We start from the raw sequence: 27,919 nt of genomic DNA, 5'->3' as shown, positions 1-27,919 counted from the left end.
CTCCCTCAACTTCCTCTTCCTGATTCCACCAACCCAATTTTGCATCCAACTGGCTAGATCATCAAGGATCCCATGTGATCTAAACTTCTGAACCAGCCTATCAAAGTCTAATGCTCCGCAGTTATCAATCCCCTTACTTGCCTCTTCAAAAAAACTCAATCAAATTCCTAAGACATGATATCCCACATACTAAATGACATGAATGATCCCTAATCAGTCCTTGGCTTTCAAAATTCAGATACATCCTGTCCTTCAGTCTCTTTCAATAACTTTTCCACCACTGACGGCAGCCTGTAGTTTATCGGCTTATGTTTGCAGTCCTACTTAAATAAAGGCACAACATTAGTCCCGCTTCAGCCTTCAAATTAATACAATGTAATGATATATTAATTGGTTAATGGTTCATACTTTGACAATATCAAAATACAAGTCTGCACCTCAACCTATAAGTATTGCCAAATACTTCCTGAAAACAGTGGAAATGGGCATCTAGAAGATTTGCTTTTTAGCCAGAGGTAAACGAAGAAAGCCAAAAGCAGTTAAAATGCATAGTGGTACTATGTCTAACTATGGCGAGTTATCCATGTGTACAAGTTCATCAGCGCTCACTATTTTAAGTCATTCCTGTCAAAAAGATATTTGCTCTATTTGAATGAAAATTACTTAACACAGCACAAGAAGAGAATCAAGATTCAATGCTAGTAGAACATGTACATTTTTCTATCGCATCAAAACATCAAAAGGGTCATGGTGAAACAGATAGTAATTTAATATCTTAATTACACTCCATCATACTTTTTACTTCATGACCCATTAGTTTGTAGGATTTCAGTTAACTTATTGATTGTCAATCATATTATGAAATGAAAAATGTTCTCTACACTCACACAAAGTTTCAGCAAAAATCTTTGAAAATTCTATTATCTTTAAGAACATATAATCACCTATTTCCATTGAAATGCTGTGCTTTTTCACCAAGTAAATAATATTTTTGAGGGGGATTGTATTTATTAAATATATGCACTTGCCTGATGAAAAACTTCATTGATAAAATTCACATTAGCTTGAGATGAAAGTAGTACTCTCTGAACCATTTCGTAAACTGACCGGTGTTCCTCTTCTATGCTACAGGTACTGGAACAACTGAGTCTTCTTTCAGATAGTGTACTGCTGTTGGAGTGAGATCGGTCTTGTTCAGAAGACCCATTTGTTTCCATTTCAGCGGCTTTCTCCTGACCTGATGAATTGGCAGCCACTGACTGCTTATTAAATTAAAAAAAAACAGATGTTTAATTTGAGAAATACATTTTATATTATTCTTCTAAACAGAAATCTAGCAATTCCCACCCCCCCCCCCCTCAGACTTAGTTAATGTAACATGGATTAATACACAAAATAATCTTGCTCTGTGCATGAAAATAACATATAACAAAACTGTTAACTTGCACAGCAGGGACCTTGGTAGTGGTGATGAACTTGCAGATTTTCAAGACTATTGAAAGTTATTTCAATAATACTCCAGCAGACTTTTAAACATGTTGCATAGTGGGTAAATTTATTTTCTATGGAACATGGTAGGTTTCAAGAAAAATGAGACCCGGTAAATTCAAGTTTAATTACCATTTAACCAAACATAAATACCCATACACGCAGACAAATGAAACAGCGTTCTTCTGGGGCCAAGGTGCAATACAACAGTCATAATACAAGGTACATATAGTAAAGATAACAATTAAACATACACTCACACAAAAAAATATAAAACCTGTAAATTGATAGTGCATTGATGTTGATGGCAAGAAAAGCAGTTTTCAGCAGGAGGAGGAGGAAAGGAGCTTGGGAACCAAGGCCCATGGAGTAAGATGACAGTTTACTGAAGTTTTAAGATGCTAATTACCTATAATCCCTACTGATAGGCAAAATGCAAACATTCGAGCTCACTTAGTAAATAAAGAAAGCTCTTGGATGTACATTTTTTCAGATTGGATTTCTAAAATGTTTTGCTGCATACAAATCTAACATTCAAAGATGTTTAAACATTTGCAATTAAACAATTACTAATTTCTACCATTCTTTATTTAATATGTTCACTTTATTCTAAAGCCATTTACTGCCAGAAATATGCAGCAATACATAGCACTTAGGTCAGTACTTCCAAATAATAACTTTCCGGATGGATGCAATTCTTTACATTAATTTAAAGAATCAGAATCAAATTTAATATCATTGGCATATGCCATGAAATTTGTTTTGTTGCAGTAGATTGTAATACCCTTAGAAATTTTCATGTTTTACTGTTTTACAACATTGAATCACAGTGGATTAAATCTGGCTTGTTTGACACTGATCAACAAAATACTCTTTTGTATCAAAGTGAAAACAGATTTCTACAAAGTGATCTAAATTAATTACAAATATAAAAGACAAAATAATTGATTCCATAAGTATTCACCCCCCCCCCACTTAATATGAAACACCAAATCATCACTGGAGCAGCCAATTGGTTTAAGAAGTCACAAATTCGTTAAATGGAGATCTGGTTTTGGAGACCTGTGGGCAGTCAAGATGATTCAACTGACTGTAGTAAAAATACACCTGTATCTGGAAGGTGAGTCAGTACCCTGGCAAAAACTACACAATGAAGACAAAAGAACACTCCAAGCAACTCCGTGAAAGACTTTTTGAAAAGCACAAGTCAGGAGATTGATATAAGAAAATTTCCAAGTCACTGAATATCCCTTGGAGTACAGTTAAGTCATTCATCAAGAAATTTAAAGAATATGGTACAGCTGTAAAACTGCCTAAAGCAGGCCATCCTCAAAATCTGATTTACTATGCAAGAAGGGGGCTAGTGAGGGAAGCCACCAAGAGACCTATGACAACATTGATCGTATGGATAGTCAGAGGCTTTCCCCAGGGTTGAAATGGCTAGCACAAGAGGGCATAGTTTTAAGATGCTTGGAAGTAGGTACAGAAAAGATGTCAGGGTTAAGTTTTTTTTTTACGCAGAGAGTGGCGAGTGCATGGAATGGGTTGCCGACAGCGGTGGTGGAGGCCGAAACGACAGGGTCTTTTAAGAGACTCCTGGATGGCTACATGGGGCTTAGAAAAATAGAGAGCTATGGGTAAAGCCTAGGTAGTTATAAGGTAGGGGCATGTTCATTTTGTGGGCTGAAGAGCCTGTATTGTGCTGTATGTTTTCTATATTTCTATGTTTCTGGAGGAGTTACCAGTTTCAGTGGCTGAGGTGAGAGAGAATGCAGATACAATAACTGTTGCCTGGATTGCAGCTTTATGGGAGAATGGCAAAGAGAAAGCCACGGTTGAGAAAAACTCACATGAAACCTCGGCTAGAGTTTACCAGAAGGCATGTGAGAGACTCTGAAGTCAGCTGGAAGAAGGTTCTATGGTCTGATGAAACCAACATTGAGCTTTATGCACATCAGACTAAATGTTATGTTCGGCAAAAGCCAAACACTGCACATCATCAAAAGCATGGTGATGGCTGCATCATGCTGTGGGGATGCTTCACTGCAGCAGGCCCTTGAAGGCCTGTGAAGGTACAGGATAAAATGAATGCAGCAAAATACAGGGAAATCTTGGAGGAAAATCTGATGCAGTCTGCAAGAGAACTGGGGCTTAGGAGAAGATATGTTTTCCAGCAAGGCAATGACCACAAGCATAAAGCCAAAGCTGCACAGAAATGGTTTAAAAACAACAAAGTTAATATTCCGGAGTGGCCAAGTCAGCGTCCAGACCTCAATCCAATTGAGAATATGTGGCTGGACTTGAAAAGGGCTGTTCACTCATGATCCCCGTGCAATCTGACAGAGCTTGACGTGTTTTGAAAAGAAGAATAGGGAAAAATTGCAGCATCCAGATGTGCAAAGCTGATAGAGATCTATCCACGTAGACACGTTGTAATTGCTGCCAAAGGTGCATCTGCTAAATACTGACTTGAAGGGGGTGAAAACTTATGCAATCAATTATTTTGTACTTTATATTTGTAATTCATTTAGATCACTTTGTAGAGGTCTGTTTTCATTCTGACATGAAAGAGTTGTTTACTGTTGAAATAAAAGGTGAAAAAATAATTAGGTAGAGTCCATTCAGAAATCTGATGGCAGAGGGGAAGAAGCTATTCCTGAAACGTTGTGTATGTGTGTCTTCAGGTTCTTGTACCCCCTCCTTGATGGTAACAATGAGAGCAGGGCAGGTCCTGGATGATGGGGATCCATAATGATCGATGCCTTTTTGAGTCATTGCCTTTCGAAGCTGTTCTCAGTGCTGGGGAAGCTTGTGCCCATAATGGAGCTGTCTGAGTTTCCAACTTTCTGCAGCTTTTTCCAATCCTGTGCAGTGGCCCCTCCATACCAAACAGTGATGGAGTGCTCTCCATGGTAAATCTGTAGAGATTTGCCTGTGTCATTGGTGACATACCAAGTCTCCTCAAACTCCTAATGAAACATAGCTGTTGTCGTGCCCGCTTTGTAAGTGTATCAACATGTTGGGCCCAGGATAGATTCTCACAGATGTAGACATCCAGGAATTTGAAACTGCTCACCCTTTCCACTGCTGGTCTACAATCGACATCAATGAAATTTTCTGAAGTTTGTTAACCTGTTTCTGTTTCCTAGAGATGACTTAGAAAAAAACTTGAAAAGTTATCTTGCAGGATTAGGAGATCGATTCCTTAAGTAATTTAGCCCCACATTTCCCCAAATATGGTCCATCGCTTGCACTTGCCACTAAGTGTGTATTAGCTGCACTTTATATTCTCATATAAAATGGAGAAGTTGAAATTGATGAAGGGGAAGTTCAGACTGTAACCGGCAAGGCCCAGTATTTGTAGGGCTTTTTATACATAAATTATATCCTGTAAGGAGGCCAGAACTAGAACCAATCAGAGAATAATGAAGAATATTTTTGACAGAAGGTAGTCACAGCCTATCTTTGTCATCTGACAAAGTTTCCAAGTCTTTCAGAACTTATCCAACTTACGAAAGTACACAATGTTTTATTACATAATTTTGTTATAAAGTTAAGTTGGGTCACTTGAAAAACACCTAAAACATTTAATTAAAACACTACAGTAAACAGAAAATTAAAATCTCTCTTTACTCATTATTTCCTTTTATTCAAGTCTGTAAATCTTCCTTTAAATGTGGACTCTGCATAGACTATCAACAGGTACAAGATTCATAAGTACAAATGTTAGGAAATGTTAGGAAGCTTGCACTTGGATTCCTCAGGTGAGTCAAATCTGGGAACAGAGCAAAGTAACATATTTGCAAGCAAGAACTCTTCCTTCAGCAAGCTTGGGACTTCTGCATTCAGGTGTGTGCATCAAAGTCCTGAACTTTCTGGCTTGACAGAAGTAAATGCCAGAGCTTCTACACAGAAAAAAAAATACAGGAATAGATCAAGGGGTTGGGAATGGTAAGTATTCTAAGCCATTTTACACGACCAACCCCTGGGTTTTCATTGGGCAGGTATGAAATCAATTGTTGTTTATTGGATGCAATACAAAGAGAGTTCAACTGGCAATTGTATAAAACGTAGGAACAGAATTTTAGGTCTTATACATTGCTACATATTATAATAACTCTGAAAGCAAACTCAATTTTTTTAAAACCATACCTGGATAATTTTAGGTAGCATTTCTCCACCATTCTTAGTGTTCTGACTAGTAGGTGTGTATTTCTTTTCCAGGAAAAAGGTCACAAGCCATTTAATAAATGCCACTCGAGCTGCTAAGTATTGGTCCTGTGTGCTGTAAACGCTTTCATTGTTTCGTGTTATATTAATGTACAGTGGCTTTGGCCTCATTTGAGGAATTTCTGGTGAGAATAAATAAGAGTTTCATGTCTTTGAACCAATTTCAACTTTATCAACTTTTGACTTAACCTAAAACAAAACCAAATGTTCCTAACTTCCAACAAGTGAACTGCAAAATAACTTTTGGAAATGAAAATAAATACGTTGTGGTAAACCAGAATAAAATTATTTCAGTATTTCATAATTAAATCCATATTCATTTTATGTATCAAAATAAACACTTGTGGATTTTCATTTTAAGTTACTTGACCTTGGTTGAGGGAGATTATATCAAACTTTACGCCCATTTAAGAAACAGAAATTGCTACCAAATAAAAACACAAAATGCTGGCAGAACTCAGCAGGCCAGACAGCATCTATGGGAGGAGGTAGTGGCGACGTTTCGGGCTGAAACCCTTCATCGAAGGGTTTGATATTTTGATAGTTTGATATTTGATATTTGATAATTTGATATAAACTCTCCGATGAAGGGTCTCAGCCCGAAACATCGTCACTACCTCCTCCCATAGATACTGTCTGACCTGTTGAGCTCTGCCAGCATTTTGTGTTTTTATTTATTTCCAGCATCTGCAGATTCACTCGTGTTGCTACCAAATAACCAGCTTCGATGTTAACTTAGTTGGTGGAAAAATATTTTGGAAGTCCACATGCACCTTAACTGTACAGCACAGGGCTTTTGGTCATGACAGATTCCCCATGTGGAAGTCAGCTTGATTGACAGTAGTTTTCAAAAAGACGGGGAACAGCAGCAGCAAGAACAACAACAGTGAACATATATTTATTAAGTATAATATTCCATGGGGCTTTATAGAAGCATTGCTAAAGAAAATCTGATACTGAGCCACACAAATTGATATTAGGCCAGATGGCCAAAAACTTACTGGACATCACAAAGGATGAAAGAGAGGGGAAGATATAGACAGAAAGAAACAAGATTTCAAAGCTTAGGGACATGGCAGCTAAAGCCATAGACACCAACACTGATCTACTTAAATAAGAGAACAACACAAACCAGTTGGAAGCTGAATCTTACGGATTCATGAGTGGTGAGGATTAAGAAATGAGTTGGAGTGATTTGAAACAAAATAAAATTTGAAAAAAAAAGGAACTCAGTAGGTTAGGCAGTATCTGTAGAATGAAATGCACATTTCACATTTGGTTGAAACTTCATCTGGACTGAGTAAGTAGAGAGAAGATAGCCAGAATAGAGGTGATGGTCTGTCGACTCTACAGATGCAGCTTGGCCCACTGGGTTCATCCAGTACTTTGTTTTTGTTCCAGAATCCAGGATCTGGCATCTCTGATATCTTTGAAATTGATGTGAAAATGAATAAACTCCTTCCCTCACAGATTGACAAGAGAATTTACTATCATGGCCTTCCAAAACAAAAGGAGCAAAGTAAACAGCGCAAAGGAGTTTTACTGGAACAATCCATAATAGTTACTAAGAAAGAATGAATGTAATGTTCTATTCTTGAGGAAAAAAGACTCTGGGATTCCCAAAAAGAGATCTTAAAAGCTATGCAAGGGTTTGATTAGCTGTTTATCTTTGGAATAACAAGAACTAAGGGTCATTAATACAACATGATCATTTGTAAATCACTTAAGAAGTTAGAGAAGATTGTCATTGCTCAAATGGTGAAAATGGCAAATTTACTCACATATATACTAGTTGAGGCAAACTGTAAAAATTGAGCTTAGATGAACACAATGACAAATAGTCTACAATATGCTGAAGAGGTTAGAGTCAGAAAAGTAGAGGATAAACACTCGTGTACGCCAGCTGAGCCACATGTCCTTTTTGTGCTGTAAACTCAGTTTATTTTTAAAACTTAGTGTTCACTTAACAAGGAACAAAGCTGTTTTGGTGGCTGACTTTCCATAAAGCAGAAAATGCATGCTAACCCACAGTAATATAAAAATGCCAGCTTATTCTATGCTCACATATTTAGCCAACCTACTTTATATCAAACAAAGTTGATAAAGAATCAAGCTGTTACTAAAGACACATTTTCAGATAGGCCATTCAAAATAGAAATCCAACATCACAATAACTTCTGATTACTATAAGTCAAATATCAACAAGAAGAAGAAAAGAAAAACAATGAGGTTTCTAATGTCAGAATCCACAAGACTGAATCACAGATAAAAATTATAACTACAATACAGTGTGACCTTCAGAGAAAGAATGCAGTGTTTAGTGCATTACTGTATTTAAGCAGTTTGTTGTGAGAGAATATTGCATTAGTAATTCGCATTTGCTCTTAAGTATAAGCAGAGTGAGATATTTGATCAGTTGATAGCATCATGCATTTTATATTATTGACTGGAGACTTGGCCTAGCATTAAGATGGTTAAAATGACCTAACGAGCTGCTCAGTTATCTCCACCACCTTCTCAAGCCGCAATTTACAATGGATAATAAACGACAGCCTGGATAAACAGCAATCCTCAGCTTTGTGATCAGCACTTCTTTATGCACACTTTCAGGATAACATGTGAGAAGGCAAAAGCAGAAACAGTTCTGGTTCCAGCATTAATTGATTGCAATATTGTTGTACTCACCAAGTACAGGATTGTAAAGATTGGTAAATTTTGTGAAGGATGGGAATAAGTGGGAAAGGTAGAACTTCTTAAATAAGGCAAAAAGGAATTTGAAACCACTTTCTTGTTTTTCTTTATTCTTCCATTCCAAGCTTGCAGCCTTCAAATTAGGAAAAGAATAAACATTGGTGAACATAATGAAAGCAAATATTCCCCAAAATAACAATAGCATGTAAAATACTTCACAAAAGCAGTACATACATACACATAAAACATTTTAAAATCAATGAGAAAATCATAATTATAAATGGTCAAAGTCTTTGCTGATTCCCAATAACTCCTTTCCCTAGAATGTTGAATTAATGTGTGAAAAATTAAAGCATTTTATATTAGCCAAAACAATGATACCTTGTTAATTGATTATCTACTTAAATTATGTTTCAACTAACAACTAATTTTGTCAAGGCTATGCACACACCTAAGAAGATACACAAATCTTGGATATTATAACATTCCAACAGTACAGCTGAATCTTAAAATGTGCATTTGAGTAAATTCTCTTGATTTTCCTCTCAATAAACATATACAGACAGTGGCCACTATATTAAGTACACCTGCTCATTAATGCAAATATCTAATCTGCCAATCATGGGGCAGCAACTCAATGCATAAAAGCATGCAGACATGGTTGAGATGTTCAGTTGTTGTTCAGACCAGACATCAGAATGGGGAAGAAATGTTATCAAAGTGACTTTGACTGTGGAATGATTGTTGGTGCCAGACAGGGTGGTTTGAATATCTCAGAATCTGCTGATCGGGGATTTTTACACATAAACTTCTCCAGAGTTTATGGCAAATGAAGTGAAAAACAAAAATCAAAACATCCAGTGAGCAGTAGTTCAGGGGGTGAAAACATCTTGTTAATGAGAGGTGAGAGGTCAGACTGATTCAAGCTGACAGAAAGGCAACAGTACTTCAAATAAGCACGTGTTACATGTTACAGCATCTCTGAACTCCCATCACATTGAACCTGGAAGTGGATGGGCTACACCAGCAGAAGACCAGGCAAGATCCACTCCTGTACCTAATAAAGTAACCACTGGGTATATGGAGAGCCGTTCTTCATTCCGTCCATGTATCAAGCAGTAGGAGAAGTTGAACTTGAGATTATTCAAAGTCAGATAGCGGTGTAAGATAAACTTGCAATCAGCACACCAAGATAGAGTTCCCCTTTATGTGTTAGGAAATCGTTATTTTTCCAGCTGACAGCAAAAGTAGAAAACTGGTTACCTATCTTACTTGTTTTGTATGTCCTTGTCTATTGTCAGCTGCCTATTGTATGTTGTTACATAATAATTAAAAGAATGGATGTTAAAGGCTTTGCATTGGAGTAGTATGAAATATTTTGAATAATATATTAGAATTTAAAGATATTACAAGCTTTTTATATTCTCAGGATAGAAAAGAAAAATGGATATAACAAAATCACAATTGTTCCAGGTTCTACTTGGCATTCATGATATCTCGAGATTGAGAAGAGGAATGTTAAGTTTTGCTCTGTCATTCATCATCATAATACAATACTTACTTCTTAATTAAAAGTGTTTATTAGAATAAATTCAAGGGCTCGTATCCAGAAAGCCCTATAACTAACTTGTCGTGAAATCCAACTTCACTTTTGAAGTGCAAGCTCAATTGCAACACACAGTAGGTAATAGAGCAATGACCAAATCTTCTGTTTTGGTGATGATGTCAATGGGACAAATATCTGGCACGATGCTAATCATCTCCTTTGCCTTGTTAACATTGAAGAAGTGGTTATTTGCCTGGCATCAGACCTCAAGCTCCACCACCTCTTCTCTGTAGGCCAACTCATTGTTGTTGGTGATGAGCCATTGGCAAATTTGACAATGTGATTACTCAGGTGTTTGGTCATGTAGTCATGTGTGAGCAGAGTGTACAGCAACAGGCTCAGCACACAGTCCTGGTGGGCAACTAAGTTAAGAATGATGAGGAGAGAGGAGCGGTTGTGCAACCTGAATATTTGAGGTATGTTAGTTAGGAAGTCCAATACCCAGTGGCACAGTGGTATATTTAGACCTAGGAATAGGAGTTTTTTCCCACCAAGGTTTGTGGGACAATAGTGCTGAATGCTGAACTGAAATCCAGAAACAGCTTTCCAATATAAGTGTCATTGTTTTCTAGGTGTGTCAGGGCCAGGCGCATTACAGACATTGTGGTATCTGTCGTAGGGCGGTCCAGTGTGACAGGAATTGAGTTTTTTGATATGTGCCATTATCAGCCATTCAAAGCACTTCATGATGATTGGCGTCATTGCTATCGGGTGGTAGCTGCGTAGGTCTGAAACTATAGAATTATTTGGTGCAGGGTGATGGTGGCTGATTTGAAGAACGTGTAGACAGCAGCCTGAATGAGTGAAGAGTTGTTGAAGATGTCCATTGAGATATAAGTGAACTCATGTGCACACTCTCTGAGTGCAATATCTGGGATGTTGTCTGACCCAGCAACTTTTATGAGGGTTGACTCTCGGCAGAGACCTTCTCGTGTCTGCTGCTGTTACAGACAGTGGCTGCTCTTCTGGGAGGGGATTAGCTTTCATGACCAGCGTTGTGTTGCATGTCGCAAAGCGTGCATAACAGATGTTTAGAGTTTCAGGAAGGGAGGCAACACTCATACAGTTGACGCTATTTTCTTTGTGTAGTCTGTATCTTCTCAGTTTGTGGTGGCCGCCTTGAACATCTGTCAGAGATAGTCCATTCAAAACAGTGCTGAAGCACAGAGACTGGCTCAGTGATGGGCCTCTTGATCCGTTTCTCCATCATCGGTATGCTGGGATTAACATTATGGCGATGTGGTCGGTGAGGCCAAGATCAGGGTACAGGATACTCGTAAGCCCTATATCTGTTTGTGTAAATATGGTCCAGTTTGTTGGTTTCCCTAGTGACCATGGTGACATATTGACGGAATGTGAATAAAACATCCTGCAGGTTTTGATTGAGGTCTCTTGCAATTATTAAGAACTGTCTGAATGCTTGTTTTGTAGATAATTCTGTAAAGCCCTGCAAATTGTACAGGGCTTCCGAGAGAGCACATCAGGAATATCATATCCAATTTTGATCTCCAGTCTCAAGAACATGTAGTACCGTACAAAAGTTTTAACAAGATATACTTATCTAGGGTGCATAAATAGGTGGCAAGGTCAAGATACATCTCTAACAAAGGAGATGTAAGGTACTCCTTCTCTCCACTAGTCTGAAGGACACTCCTGGATAAGTTGTAGAACCTGCTTAGCCCTGCCCACCCTGATCAGAGCCACGTGAAGCTATGGGAGCATGATGGTGGATGGTCGTATGTGCAACTGGTCTTCATCAGAAGCCCTAGTTTTGTGACCACTGATGTCATCAATCTATGAAGAGTATTGACAATAACTGAGGTCACCCTCTTGCAAGAACACTGTCCAGAAGACGGCAATGGCAAACCACCTCTGCAGAGAAATTTGCTAAGAACAATCATGGTCATGGAGACCGTAATCACCTATGTCATATAGGTGTCATATATGCCGTGTCGGCACAAAATGATGTTGAGCAGGGTGCTTAATACTTTTGCAGAGTACTGTATAATTTGATGTACTGCACTGAACTGCTGCCATAAAATATAAAATTTCATGACATATGTGAGTGATGCTAAACCTGATTCAGATAGGGGTTTCTATTGTGGACTAAGAGTGGGAAGGGGGCAGGGAAAGGGGGATACTGGTTGGGAAAAGGGAAGGGAGAGGAGTGGGAGCAGGGACTATCAGACAGACATTCTCTAAGGATCAATAAACTAATCAAATGACCTTGCCTGGTGTCGCACGCCTGGGTGTGTCTGCACCTGCGCAATTCTACATCCCCACACCTGGTACTCCTTCACCACCACCTGTAACTACACTCCTCCTGCAGCACTCCAACGTTACCATTCCCAACATCCTTTGCTCCTGCCAGATGTACAAATTCACTCGCTGCTCCACATTGACAAATACAGTACCGTGCAAAAGTCTAAGGCACCTGGCTATGTATACAGTATGTACCTAATACTTTTGCACAGTACCGTACATGCTTTGCAGAGAGTACAACACAATTTCACTAGATTAATTCCTCGGATGGTAAGGCCAAATCTCAGTAAGCGGAGAGATGACCAATTCTGAGGGTCCAGAAAGACTGGATGTACTCAAACAAATGTCAGGTGTAGATGTGATGCATCCTACTTTGCTATTTGAAATGGGGTGGAGGTTCTAGAAAGTTTATTCCATATTCTTCCAATTGACTAGTTGCAAAGGTAGTGCCAGTGGACTGGAATATGGCAAACGCTCAATACTGGGTGCAAGAATGTGTCTGACAACTTCATAAAAAGGTGGAGACTGCAGATGCTGAAACCTGGAGAAACTTACAAGATGCTGGAGGAACTCAGTGGGACAGGTAACATCAGTGGAGGGAAATGAGCAGTTGACATTTCCAGTCAAGATCCCTCACCCAGACACAAGATTTCAGCTAAAGGTTAAGTGTAAAAGAGGTGGTACCCTCCACAAATAGCAGAAATGAGGTCAAAAGCTTACTGTTTCTCAAGACCTGGAACCTAGTTATGATCTGCAACTCTCTGTCTCCGAATGGAGAAAAACATCAAGTTTTCAAAAGGAAATTGGGGACACACTTGAAAAAGAATGATTTACAAAGCTCTTGATTAACTGCAGAAAAATGCAACACAAAGGATGCTGAAAGTCAACTTTTACCCTGGGTCAAATTACCGTACAGGTTGACTACCCCTTATCCAAAATGCTTAGGGCCTGAAGTGTTTCGGATTTTTTAAATATTTTGGAATATATAATGAGATAGCTTGGGATTGCAATCATTTCTGTCTCTGAATTTATGTGCTACCACTAAGCATCTTTGTCTTTCACTTGTTCATCACACATATGGATTGACGTAGCCATTCAGCATGTTAGATTTTCATCAGCGATCTTGGAAAACTCATCAATGAATTTATAATCACAAATCTTTAAAAAGTAAATGCTGCATCTTTTCTAAAGTTTTTGTAAACAGCCTGCTGAATAATCACAATTCCCTTACATTTTCAGTTCTTTGTGATAGATCTTTGCTTGTTTCATGATCAGCATACCATTAAGTGGCATATGTTTACTCCGAGTGACAAACCCACTCTTTTAATTTTGATTAAGTTGTTCATTTTTCACTTTATGCAGTGTTTTCTGAAATGTCTGTGGTGTGCAGAGACCAATGCATTGCCTGGGAATCTTCCCAGTGTCTTGTAGAATTTCCATTTGTGACATTATGTCAATGGTAAAAATATTTTGGATTTCGGAGGTTTTTAATTCTTTGGAATTTCAGATAAGGGCTACTCAACCTGTTGTGCCATATTGATTGACCTATTCTTTGAAAAGACCTAGATATAAGGTGAGATTGAGAATAAGAGGTCAGTTATTTAAAACAGAGTTGAGGAAGAGCTTCTTCTCCCAGAGAGTTGTGGAGGTGTGGAATGCACTGCCTCGGAAGACGGTGGAGGCCAATTCTCTGGATGCTTTCAAGAAGGAGCTAGATAGATATCTGATGGATAGGGGAATCAAGGGATAGGGGGACAAGGCAGGGATTGGGTATTGATGGTGAATGATCAGCCATGATCTCAGAATGGCGGTGCAGACTCGAGGGGCCGAATGGTCTACTTCTGCACCTATTGTCTATTGTCTATTAGCTCAAAAGGGGTTACAGTCCAGGAATTCAGACATCCTATTGAAACCCATATGATTATGAGAGAGACTGTCAGAGTTGAAACTAGCTAGAGAATCTACAAAAAGGTTAAAATGATCTCAGTTTAAGAGGTTCATAATTGCAGACTGATGATGAAAAACTTCTTCAATCAGTGGTTGGGTATCTTTTATTTCATTTCCAAAGGGGTTGTGATGGTTAATTGTGGAGATTGTTCAAAGCCAAGATCAAAAGCCCCTTGAATTCAATAGACAATAGACAATAGGTGCAGAAGTAGACCATTCGGCCCCTCGAGTCTGCACAGCAGACTCTTTATTCTTAGGGGAATAAAAAAAATTGAGGAAACCTTAAATCCAGTGGGTAACAAAGACCCAAGGCAGAGTTTTGGCTGTAACCTTTTGAATGGTGAAGTAAATTTATGGATCCACATGGGTCTCTCTTCAGTTCCTTATGTTCTTGAAACTCCTCTACTCCTTTTCAAAACGACAGTACATTTCTAAAATCCTAGTACAAATTTTCATACAACAGCATTTACAACAGAGGAGCGTTCCCTTTCAGTGACAAATGGGAAGTTTCACAAATGTTATTAAAACTTTTGATATACCTGAGTTACCATGTACTTCAAAAGGATTTGAAGCATATATGAAGTCTGATCCTCTGATATCTTTTCTCCCAAAACTGAAGGTAACAGTGGAGTAATATCTTCTGCAGCAATTTTTACTAAATTAAAAATAATAACTATTAATGTTGTTTTAATGCAATTGTTCCAATTCATCAAAACTTCCAAATTAAAAACACATTTCCAAGTCTACTTCTATAAACTACAGCACATAAATTAGAACCACAACCTTCTCGTGCCTGCTTTTCAAAATTTTCACATTTATGCTCCAGAAGTGTTCCAGATACAATAAAAATATATAACTTTATCATTTATTTAACATTTATGCTAGCAATACATGTAAAAGACTTGCTTTATATACCCATGTTGGACTAAACGCTTGTAATATTTGAATCCATGCCAAATAATCTCCTCCTGCCATCTGTGTAATTGTCCACATGAAAAAATTGTCAAATTAGGAGCAGAGAATCAAAAATCCAGTTTGTTGTTCATCAGATCATTGTTCCACCTATTACAACCTGCCTTTGCTGCTTGCCACATGTGCAACATCATTTTATAGCTTTTATCTGGTTAGTATTCACTTTTTAAGTTCACACAGTACACCTTTCAGTGCACACTCTGAATACCTCAAAGAGCTGGGAATGATCCCTTTGGGTGATGATAATAATAGAATGAGAAACATGAGGTTACAGATGGTGGTGAAATATAACTCAATTGGTGGTAACAGCCAGAAACACTTCACACAATGGAAGTGTCGCCAATAGTAAAATGAGACTCTCTTCTGTGATTGTGGGATACAGAAGATGAATTGTGGAATTCAATTTCCCTTGTGTTGCTTTTTCTACTATTTGCTGCAGACCCACGTCAGCATAAATTACTCTTCGGGATTTGGCCTGCTTGATCAGATTTACTGCCATCAAGCTATTAATGATGGTATACACTGAATCATCAACACAGTATACATTCTGTACCTTTACTATTTTGATGTTTTCCAATTGTTGTTTAATAAGAGAGTCAGCATTGATTCAGAGATCCCATGTGGTCTACAATCAATTTTGAGAATTCCTGGGGGCAAATCTGCCAACTGTTTCCCTGTGTGCTCCCACTTTTTGTTAACCAGTACATTTTCTGCTATAGGATAGGCCAAGAGTGAAGGCAGAGTAGAGCAGGACATCAGCTCCACATTCAAGTCAGGTTGTTACTCAACCAGCAAAATGAAGAAGCAAAGGAGTTTGAAAGCATAAGGTGTATCCCATTTCTCAAAATAAAAGTCATTCATTATGAGGATATGGCAAGATGGACAGACTGTTAGAAACTTAATCACATCAAAATTTGGCACCTAGATTGTTGAAAATGGTCTGTCCAAAGTCATTGACATTCTAATGCAGAGGCTTGGATATAATGAATAACTTGTTAAGCTACTTCATAAAGAAGTTAAGACTAATCTTGGTGTTGCAACTTATTCAAGTACATGAAGCGTAACCTTTATCTTGCCAGGGTTTATGGAAAAGTGGATTCTTGTACTCTGTAAAATATACACTTCTCGTTTATATTTAACAGAGCAATTTCATGTAACATCTGCACTAAAAATTAACTGGTTTCATTTCTTTGCATATTGTTGCTCATCTCGATTATTTTCTTCTTTGTACACCAGTGTTACACTTTTTTCTCTATTTCCTTTAATCCCAGTGTTTTCCACAGTCTACTTAAACTTTATCCACTAATGCCTAGTCAGAGGGAAAGATCAACTTCACATTAATGAACAAAACTACCATTAGAAAAAGTGACTCAGGTAATAATGCCCTAGTCTCCAGGTTATCTGCAAGTTAAAGTTAAATGCTAACTTTAGATTTGATCACGAGTTTCTTGCCATGAGAACATCATGTGATCACTAAACACCCAATAATTTTAATACAAAGAAAACAGGATCTCCTTTCCATGCTTCTTCCTTTTAGCAGAAAACAAACAAAAAAAAAATTTAACAGCCAATCAGATTTTTAAAAAACTTTTGAAAATAGTAAGCAGCACACACAAAATGCTGTAGGAACTCAGCAGGTCAGGCAACTTCTATGGAAATGAATAAACAACTTTCAGGATTGAAATGGAAGAGGGTATGTTTATAAAATAAGGCAAGTTCACTTTTAAGAAACCATTAAAATTGAGGCATTTTGCTTTTGATGTTAGTTACATAGCAATACTGGCATTAAAGACCTTGATGACAGGAGTTGCTGCTTGCAACATTCGGTATGCCCATTAGTGACTTACTACAGACCCACATCTTTTGGATATTGGCTCAGACTTCATCAACATCCCTGGGTGTTTCCAAACATGGCAGCACTAATTGATAGTACAATTAGGAGATGTGACTCTTTATTCCACAGTGTTGAGCTGAAACCTCCTGGTATCATGGATACCCACAAATGGGGAATGAATACTTTTTGAGCACTGGGAAACAGACAAGGCCAAAGAAGGGCTAAACTTAATTTTTGGGACTTTAGCAGACATGAGCACAAGTGACTAGGTAATACCGCTATGTACAGTAAATTGCTGACTAAAGTGTTAAGGACTTAACAGTGTAATTCTGCAACATGTATACTCACTGAAAATTGATTTAACCTCAACATCACCAAACTAGCCAGCACAGATCCACTTGCTCAAGGCAGTATTGCCAAGTTACCAAATTCTGCCTTTATTTACTATTTTGAAGTGCAGTGACACAATTGTGGTGAATAGGTAGGCTCAAACAAAGCATCCACAAAGTGCTGTTGATTATCAGCATTAGCAAACTACTGTCTGTAATCTGATGGGTTACAAGCCAGCACTATAAATGAAGCCAGCTTTAATGATTTTTTGAGAGCATGTTCTGTTATTTGGAATGTCTAAAAATGAGGCATTAACCCTATGCAAATGAAACAACAATAACAATAAGGTCATTAACATATTATTGAAGCAATATTCTCCAAGAGTGCACACTCTTCTAGCCAATGCCTTCTATTGTATCATTTGTCTGACAACGCGGAAAATGTTCCTAGTATATCAACCACAAAATACAGGAAAAATCTAAAAGCAAGCCAATTCCCACCTCATCTCTTTAGGATCTCATAACCAAAATGATGCAACTATCAAAAACAAATGCTGGTATGAAATAGCACCTAAGTTAACAAATCTGGATTTGACAAGGGCAATTCTGATTAGAACTCCATAAGACAAAGGAGCAGAACTAGGCTACTCAGCCCATCAATTCTGCTCTATCATTCCATCGTGGCTGATTTATTATCCTCTCAACTCCATTTTCCTGCATTCCTCCTGTGTAACTCACTATAACTTTACTCCAAACCTTGGCGTAACTATTGCCAAAGACATTCTTAGGTACTACAAACTTAATCACTCTTGCAGCTCTAAGAGCAAGTGAGAGGCTAGATATTCAGAATTAACTCACTTTCCAATTTCTTAAAAAATTGTACTGAAATTAATCTGTGCAATCAAGCAGAAATTTGAGGTCATAAACTGCCAGTCTGAATTCAGTGGGCACAGTAGTGGCCAAGCGTGATAGAGGAAAATTAATCTTTGATTTATTCGCTCAATTTATGAATTGGATTTTCATTTGCCTGCCACTTTTTTTTAAATGAAAACTGCATTATTCAGTCTAATTTGTATTTCTATTACTAACCATCAGATATATTGTAAGAAGGATTTATGAGCGTATCTAAAGTACATGGTCCAATTCGAGATGAAACAGCAGGGAAACCAGGAACTAGACAAGCAAATAAAGTCAGCTGCTCATCAGAAGAATTCTCTTGCAGTGCTTGAAGCCAAAGTAGGTAGAGGCGGATTCCTTCACATCTTATCTGAAAAAGAGAGAAAAAAATCACAAAATGTTAGCTAAATTTTCATCTAGATTTGGATGGTCAGGGTCAGAAGCAAATCAGTATTTTTTCCAACAACCTATCAAAAGTTATTGACTTTTTTGTACTGAAATACACCCAATGTTACAATATAATGAATTAATACACATTGTTTTCACAAGTCAATTAGAGTGTCACTGTCTTCAGAGATTGACGGTAATATTCCATTTAATGAAAAACACTCTTTTCCTTGAGTGCAATGGTTAATTGCATCAAGGTGCTGAATAAAAATAATTCACATCTTTTACACTTTTTCTCTTCAACTCAATCAGCTGCCTCACTTATGAAAGGGGGGGGGCATAGTTATTTACCATCCTACAGAAATGAAATAAACATACTACTTCACTGAAAATGAAGTAAACTAGTAGTTTTGAGCAGCTGTACCTGTCACTCCACCACCTGCAATATCTTCACATTTTAAAAAAACTTAGAAATTGAACAGAAAATTCCAATAAATGCAATAGATCAAGAACCTAGAAAGAGACCAGACAAGATTCACTTTTATGACCTGTCAGCAATGCTGTGTTAAAAGTTCATACATACTTCCCCAAAATGCTGATGCAATCTGCAATAGCTGTGCATTGTAAATGCTATCTCATGAATTGAGCCAATGGAGATGGGCGGGCACAAAGAATGGCTGCATAATATTTAATATTCCTCAAATGTAAAACTGTCACTTTTTATCTACTTTATTAACCTTTTGCCCATGTTATTTTAAAAACCTTTACAGCATCATCACTAGGAAGATCCCACATGGAGTAACTTAAAATATCACCTAAACTTTATATATATAATCTAAACAACGTGTTTTCTTGTATTTCAAAATTATCAAGAACCTGAATGACTTAATTAAGTTTTTTTGTTTTAATTATATTTAATTACTACATTTACAAAATGGCTCAAAAACTATCAGATGAAGTTAAACCTAATGAATGCAAGGTTTGCATTTTGAGTGTAATAACGATACTAGGAAATGAATGGTGGTGTCATAGAGAATATCAAGGGACCACGAAATATAATTGCATTGATCTTGATGGTGGCAACACAAGTTGATAATGTAGTTAAGATGGTGCATGGGATACTGGCCTTGAATACAGAAGTGGGAAGGAAGGATATGCTCCAACTTTTCAAAACATTGGTCAGACCTTAACCAGAGTGCTGTATGCAGTTCTATTCTCTTCACTGTTGGAAGGATGTGATAACACTGCAAGGGTGCAGAGGTGATTCACCAGGATGTTGTCTGGAATGGAACAGTTCATTTATGAGGGAGAGATTGAAGAAGCTAGATCCCCTTTCCCTGGAGCAGAGAAGCAGAAGAGCTTAAGAGGGGATAGGGCTGAGATTTTTTAAATGACGAGGCATCAGGGAGATTGCAAGAAACCTTTCCCTATGTCAAAGATAGGTAAAACTATGTGATATAATTTAGGGCAGCGAGGGGGGAGGGGACAAATGGAGAAGAAATTCAGAGGGGATATGAGGACCTTCTTCACTCAGAGATTGGAAAGTACATACAAGGCACTGCCTGAGAGAGTTGTTGAAGCTGGATTACTGAAAGCATTTAAGTATCTAGAAGAACATCTGAGTTACTTTACTATGCACCAGATACTGGGAGGCCCACAAGTCAGCACATATGAGTTGAGCCAAATGATACGGTTCTCTGCTAAACAATCTCTGAGAGCTTTGAGAAGTTGGTCATGGCTAGACTCAACTCTTGCCTAAGCAGGGACCTGGGCTCGCTGCAATTTGTTTATCACCACAATAGATCGACAGCAGATGAAATCTCACTGGCTCTCCATTCGGTCTTGGATCACTTGGACAAAAGCAATCCCTACTCCAGGCTGCTGTTTATTGATTACAGCTCACTATTCAACACAATCGCACCCTCAGTTATAGTTAACAAGCTCCAAAACATGAGCCTCTGTACCTCCCTATGCAACTGGAATTCTCGACTTCCTCACCAGGAGACCACAGTCTGTGCTGATCAGAAACAACATCTCCTCCTCACTGACAATCAACACTGGCGTACCTTAAGGATATGTGCTTAGCCTACTGTTCTACTCTCTCTAAACCCATGACTACATGAGGAGGCACAGCTCAAATGCTGTCTATAAAGTTGCTGCAACACTAATATAGTTGGCAGAATTTCAGTGTGACAAGCAGGCAAATAGGAATGAGATACTGTAGATCAGCTGGTTGAGTGGTGTCTTAACAACTTGCACTCAATGGCAGTAAGAGTGCGGCGCTGATGTGGACTTCAGGAAGAGGGCGCTAAGGGAACACATACCAGTCCTCATCGAGGGACCAGCAGTGGAAAGGGTGAGCAGTTTCAAGTTCTTGTGTGTCAACATCTCTGAAGATCTATCCTGGGCCCAATATATTGATACAATTACAAAGAAGACACAACAATGGCTTTAATTCATTAGGAGTTTGAGGAGATTTGGTATGTCATCAAGTACATTCATGAATTCTACAGGTGTACTGTGGAGAGCATTCTAACTGGTTAAATCACTGTCTGGCATGGAGGGGCCACTGCATGGGATTGGAAAAAGCTGCAGAAATTTGTAAACTTAGCCAGCTCCATCATGGGCACTTGCTTCCCCAACACTGATGACTCCTTCTAAAGATGATAACTCGAAAAAGCAGCATCCATCATTAAGAAACCCCACCACCCGGGATATGCTCTCCTCATTGCTACTATCAATGAGGTGGTACAGGAGCCTGAAGACGCACACTCAAAATTTCAGGAACAGTTATTACCCCTCTGCCATCGGATTTTTGAAAGTACATACAGCAAACCTATGAAGACTACCTCAGTCTTTTTCACCTTTTTACACTATTTTTAAATTATATATATATATATATATATATATATATGTGTGTGTGTGTGTGTGTGTGTGTGTGTGTGTGTGTGTGTGTGTGTGTGTGTGTGTATTTATTTATTTATTTATTGTGATTTATTGTTTTTTATTAAGTATGCAATGTACTGCTGCTGCAAAACAACAGATTTCACTACATATGCCAGAGATATTAAATCTGATTCTGATTCTGAAATATTTTAGTTAATGCCCCAGAAATCTCTTCCTTGCTTCCCATAGTAACCTGAGATATATCTTGTCTAGCCCTGGAGACTTACCTATCCTAATGCTTTTCAGGAGCTTAACCTTAACATGCTCCAGCATATTAGCCTCTTCTATACTGACCTTTCATTCATCAATGACCCTCTTCAGGTGAGCACTGCAGCAATGTATTCATTAAGGACCTCCTACTGCCTTCTCCAACTCAAAGCATGTTTCACCCTTTGTCCCCGACTGGTCCTCACATTCTTCATATACATCTAAAATGCCTTGGGGTTTTCCTTAATCCCACAGACTGAGGCCTTCTGATGTCCCCCCCTTAGCTCTCCTAATTCCATTGTTAAACCATTCCTGGCTACCTTATCATTTTCAAGAGCAATGGCTGATTTTTGTGTCCTAAACCTTAAGTATGCTTCCTTCATTCCACTGACTAAATGTTCCACATTTCTTTTGTAAACCATGACACCGTTACCCCGCCATCCTTTCCCTGTCTCAGTGAATAGCATATTAAACACAGGTATCATCCCAAAGATGTTGGCACTTTGTCTCGTGAATATCTATTTCAGTTAAGAACAGAGCTTTTCTGGAGGAAAACTCAAAATAGAGACAGACCTCTGAACTATTGTTGTAAAATAAGCCAATGAATTGGATGTTTAACCTACCTACTGACAGTATCAAATAAGAGCTAAAAGAAGCACAAAATAGGGGAGGTTATAAATATAGAAGGAAACAATCTCTTTAAATGTAATAAATTAAGTTTTTTACCTTAATGGAATTTCCAGTGTGCAGAAGTTTCTTCAAAATTGAGCCTATTTTGTTGCAAAATGGAAGTTAAACATTGCAATTATAAATAATACATGCAGCAATTGACATTTTTAGCACAATAAAGACAAAATATCTAAATTAATTCTAAATATCTCCACCACCTGTTACAGATAAAAATACTTAAATAAATAATTCAAGAAAATTTAAAAACTTAATTAAATCTTAAATCTTAGATTGGCATGTAAAATTAACAACACATGAGCATATAAAAATCTAAAGCAACACATGCAAAATGCTGGAGAAACTCAGCAGGTCAGGCAGCATCTTTGGAACAGAATAAACAGATGGCATTTTGGGCCAAGACCCTTCTTCAGCACCTGCAGGTGGATTATAAAAACTTATCTGTAGGTGCTCAGATTTCTATTTACTAAACTCAAATCTACAAAAATAACCCCAACACTGGATGATTTCCTACTTTCTGCTAGACCAATAAACTTTTTCTTAATCTATACAGAATCTTCTATTTGGTAGCTTCTTTCAAACAACTGCTCTCTGGTACACCGAGTCTACCTGCCCAAACCTTGGTCAAAGTTCTGCAAACACTTCCTGAAATGCTACAATTAAAAAAAAACTCAAAGATGAATGATAGCAATAAGGAATGTTGCTGAGAACCTCTAGAAAGTTTCCTTCTCTTCAATTTGGACCATTAGAACTCTTCTGCCTACATGAAATGTTTAATATCTGGTCCAAGACAGCAAATCCAAATAGGTAGCATTCCTTCAGCAACACAAACTGAAGCCAATGTAGATTACATCTATTGTGGAATCAGAATCCACAATCTTAATCAAGGCATTTACTTTGGAACTAAACAAATCACAAGAAATGGGTTAATAAAAACAGCAAATATTGTAAATATTCATGTCAGCATTTATGAGGAGAAAAAGTGATTTAAATTTTGATTTGCATTCTAATAAAAGCTCATTAACCTTAAATATTAATTCATTTCTCTCTCCACAGACATTGCCTGACCTACCTAGTTAAAGCTATTTATGTTTTAATTCAGGTTTCTGCAAGATTTTGTTCCTGGCAAATGAATAAACAGTCTCCCAGGCAATTCACACTGTCAAAAGGAAATAATCTTCACATTTTTACTTTACGTTACAAATCTGCAAAAATATCCATCTTTCCATGGACACAGAAGATAGTGTTTCTAACAATGACTATATTGGAAAGAAACTAAAGTTATTCAAAGAAGTTTAAATTCTAATTTTCAATATTTATTCCCAAAAATTATAGTATATGATTAAGTTTATTTCCAACATATTTGGTTTCATCAAGTATAAATATGGAAAAACTTAATGCTTAATGGAATAAAAGCAAAGAAATCTGATTCTAGCAACTCTAATCTCATGTTTATTCCCTTCCCCCACTCCCTTCAATTTAACACTTGGGCCCATGGCTTCAGCCATCTGACCTGGAGCTCCTTGAATTTTTATCTTCTTTCTTCCTTAAAACCTAAAACAAAACCCTTCTCCCCCCAACTGATATTTAGCTGCACCTCCTTGTCACATTTCCTTTCAGCTTAGTGTTAATTGTTGCCTATTACGAAACGTCCTCAAATTACATGTCTTCTTGAAATAAAAAAACAACCTCTGCCCTTTAGTCCTGACCCTCTATTTCCAAGCATTATTCACTTTGATACATCTATTGTTAAATTGTCATTAGCCTTAGAGACTCAGCAGTTAATTACAAAGTAGATAGAAAACCACAGGGATAAACTTCCACCGAGTTTAACTGAAGGATCTCAGCAGCAAAAATATTTCAGCAAGGAGAAGGCATGAGATGTATACCATGCAAAAAATGTCAGCATAAAATGTCAGCATAAAACAAAATATGCTGAATTGCTTTAACAAACACTAACAGGGGGCTTGGGAAAACAAGTGATTACATTTTTGCCAATGAAGTAAAAGGCACTTGACACTCAAATGAGCTAGAAAATGGAAACAGGAAAGTAAAAAAATAGATTTGGCAAGCATTATAATGCTTATGAAATTTAAGGAAGGACGATACTGAGAGGGAAACCTAAAGAACACAATGAAATCCTGACTGTCACTTACATAGAAACAATGCACAAGAATACACTGATACTTTATTTTAAAATGTGCTAGTAAAACTTAATATTATAGGCTAAAGGGTTTAAAAAATATTAACATACCACAGAAGTACAAATATAAATTAGTAAGGGGAAGTAAATTTGTATAACAAAAATTAATGTTCTAACAGATATTTAGATTTCTTATTTAAGAGATACAAGAACTTTATCATTCAATTAGTACTTGACTCTCTGAAGTAAAATGATATAGATTACAAAAATCAAAATATCTTGAACAAGCATCGAATTTGATCATCTAAAAATTCTTACGACGTTTTGTGGATTACAAATGTTCAACAGATATGATCCATTTTTCTTACCTATACTGTGGAACTGCCATCTACTATTAATCTTCTCTGGAAGAAGTTGAAGTATTTTCTGTCATGGTAAACAAATTATAAACTGAGATGTGCACATCCATATAATGCCTCTAAAACCACAGCACACAGATGATCATACTTAAGCATATCATTAGTTCATTCAAACTTTATTTTCCAATCAAGTTTTGACGTTTATTGTTATATCATTTTAAATACATTTCTTTGATGCCACTGCAGAATATAAAAAACACAGGGAATACAACCAACTTTCAGTCCTTCAAATCAAACAATGTTGGCAGTATCTTTTTAGGAAATATCTCTCATTACTGATAGATCATTGCAAGCTATAAAACTAAACAGATGAGATATATTAGACTAGTTCAGCTATAGAGCAGCATATGTTAAAGTAATAATAATCTTGAGTAGGTGCAAATACTCCTGCCTTTAAGTCAGTTAGTTATTGGATTCAACCTTTACATTTAGACTAGCAGATACAAAAGTTTTTGGTTTTGAATCCACCAAAGCCCTTGCTTCGAACAGGAGAGAAGGATGACCGCCTTCCTGCAGTTAGATGATTCTCAAGATTCCAATAATCCATTTGTCCTTAAAAAAGTAATACATCATATCATTTATTTTTTTATGTTGTTAAGCACTAAAGATGAGTCATGATGTAAATGCTACTTTGCTTTAAACTTCAACAATGGTGTCTTGCTAAGAGCACACTGAAGGTTTCCCACTGAATAGCTACAATGAAAAATAATTATCACGTCTAAGTGAACCACAATTCGTACTTTGGGAATCACAGAGAGCCAAAAAGCATGGTACATCCCAACTTACACGTGTAAAGCTTTAACTCATCATCTTCAAATCAATATACTGGCATTTAAACTAAGTATTATTTAGCTCAAAATATCCAGTCTTAAATTTTGAAAGATAACTGAAACAGATACATTGAACTTTGGTTAATTGGGACACATATGGACTAGTACATTTTGGCCCAATTAAGCAGCTGTTCTAATTAGCCAAAGTTTCATGGAAATAGTTAAAAGGTATTAAAAAAGATAAACTACCATTTAAGAGAGTAACATTTTATGCATTTAAATGAAATACAGTGCAAATTAGAATACTAACAATACCTCTATAATATTATAAAAATATGTATTAGTTCTTAATATTTAATCAACTGAGGAATTTTTAAGTTATCGATACAGCATGGAATAGGACCTCCCAGCCCTTTGAAATTCTCTGCCCCAGCAGCCTCTGGCAAACCCTATTAACCTTAACCTAATCATAGGACATTTTACAACGACCAATTAACCTACCTGGAACGTGTTTGGACTGTAGGAGGAAACTGGAGCACCCAGGGAAACCCATGCATTCCATAGGGAGGGAGTACAGACACCTTACAGATGGAACCAGAATTGATCTCCAGAGCAGCCTGAGCTATATTAGTGTTGCACTAAATTCTACACTACCCCATTTCATTTCAGAATTCATTGTCGTGTTCTTTTGATTAACTGTAAATGAACAAAATCAGCACAGATACCTAGTGCAGTTAATGGTCTGCTTTCATATAATGCTTTTGATGATTGTATCCTTCAAATCTTCACTTTCATTTTAACATTCAAGATGATTGTTGATTCCTTCATAATTCCTAACTTGAAGTAGTTAAAATCGTTTGCAGTGAGCAAAACGATTTTGAAGTGTCTTACAGCTTATTTCTTGCCAATTTTTTCAATTTTGTCCTTTAAGAGTTGTCCTGAATAAACAGCTGCCTTGATTATCTGGTAGTCCAATTAACTGGAATCCACTATATTACTATAATATTCAGAAGACCACTATCATCACAATATCCATGAAAAACAATATAACGTTCCTTAATGATGGCCACCTGGTGGCTCTGAAACCCATCATTATGAAATGCTTTGAGAAGCTGGTCATCGGATGCATTAACTCCAGCCTTTCAAACAACCTCAACCTACTGCAGTTTACCCACTGCTAAAAAGGGCGCCACCTCCCTCGTCCTACAGAGCAACTGAACAGTAAATAAACCCTTGCAAGACCATTGTTTATTGACTCTAATTCTGCCCTCAATACTATTATTCCAACCAAATTCCTGGAATGGAACTCAATACCTCTCTTTGCAACTGGATCATTGACTTCTTGATCAACGGATCATAATTATGCCTCCACCACCATTATCCTCAACACTGATGCTCACAAGGCTGCATCCTCAGCCTCCTACTCTCGAAACACTCGTAACTGCATGGCTAGATTCTGCTCTAGTTTCATCTACAATGCTTCAGATGGTATCAACATTGTGGGCCACATCTCAAATAATTATGAATACAGGAGTACAGGAAGGAGACAGACAGCTTATTGACATAGCGTCATAACAACAACATTTTCCCTCAATGTCAACAACATAAAAGAGTTAGTCAATGACTTCAGGAAGGGGGTGAGTGCTATATATGCTCCCATTTACTTCAATAGTACTGAGGTCAAGAGCACTGAGAGCTTCAAATTCCTAGGAGCAATCAACACCTTCCCTTTCCAACCACAGATGTCCCTGCCAAGAAAGCTCACCAATACACCTACTTGCCCAGGAGGCTAAAGAAATATGGCATATCCCTTTTGATCCTCACCAAGTTTTTATTGATGCATTACAGAAAACATGCTATCTGGCTACATCACAGCTTGGTATGTCAACTGCTTTGCCTGGGACCACAAGAAATTTCAGGGAATTGTGAATATAGTTCAGCACATCACTGAAATGAGCATCTCCTCCCTGGACTTTCTACACATCTCTCTGCCTCAGTAATACACCCAGCACAAGTGAAGACCCTACCAACCTTGAACATTGTCTCTCTTCCACGTTAGGCGATAGATAGATACGCACTTTATTGATCCCAAAGGAAATTACGT

The 27,919-nt window shown here is 37.5% G+C and overlaps 1 protein-coding gene across 5 annotated transcripts in view; it reads right to left on the bottom strand.

Moving 5' to 3' along the window:
* Positions 1-27,919, bottom strand: part of ralgapa2 (Ral GTPase activating protein catalytic subunit alpha 2) — a 482,467-nt gene that overhangs the window by 342,772 nt on the left and 111,776 nt on the right. For 3 of the 5 annotated variants that reach the window (XM_059986278.1, XM_059986279.1, XM_059986276.1), the window contains exons 4-10: positions 24,995-25,052; positions 22,523-22,566; positions 18,449-18,626; positions 14,764-14,879; positions 8,404-8,542; positions 5,641-5,840; positions 1,029-1,262 (exon numbers count right to left, since the gene is read on the bottom strand). In XM_059986278.1, coding sequence (XP_059842261.1) covers positions 1,029-1,262; positions 5,641-5,840; positions 8,404-8,542; positions 14,764-14,879; positions 18,449-18,626; positions 22,523-22,566; positions 24,995-25,052 — 969 coding nt within the window. The remainder of the gene's footprint in view (positions 1-1,028; positions 1,263-5,640; positions 5,841-8,403; positions 8,543-14,763; positions 14,880-18,448; positions 18,627-22,522; positions 22,567-24,994; positions 25,053-27,919) is intronic. The other 2 variants (XM_059986280.1, XM_059986277.1) reach the window with 1 other exon arrangement.

The sequence above is a fragment of the Hypanus sabinus genome, chromosome 12 (genome assembly GCF_030144855.1).
Source record: "Hypanus sabinus isolate sHypSab1 chromosome 12, sHypSab1.hap1, whole genome shotgun sequence".
Classification (NCBI taxonomy): domain Eukaryota; kingdom Metazoa; phylum Chordata; class Chondrichthyes; order Myliobatiformes; family Dasyatidae; genus Hypanus; species Hypanus sabinus.
Note: the sequence above shows the minus strand (reverse complement) of the source record. Positions and strands in the feature narration are given on the sequence as shown.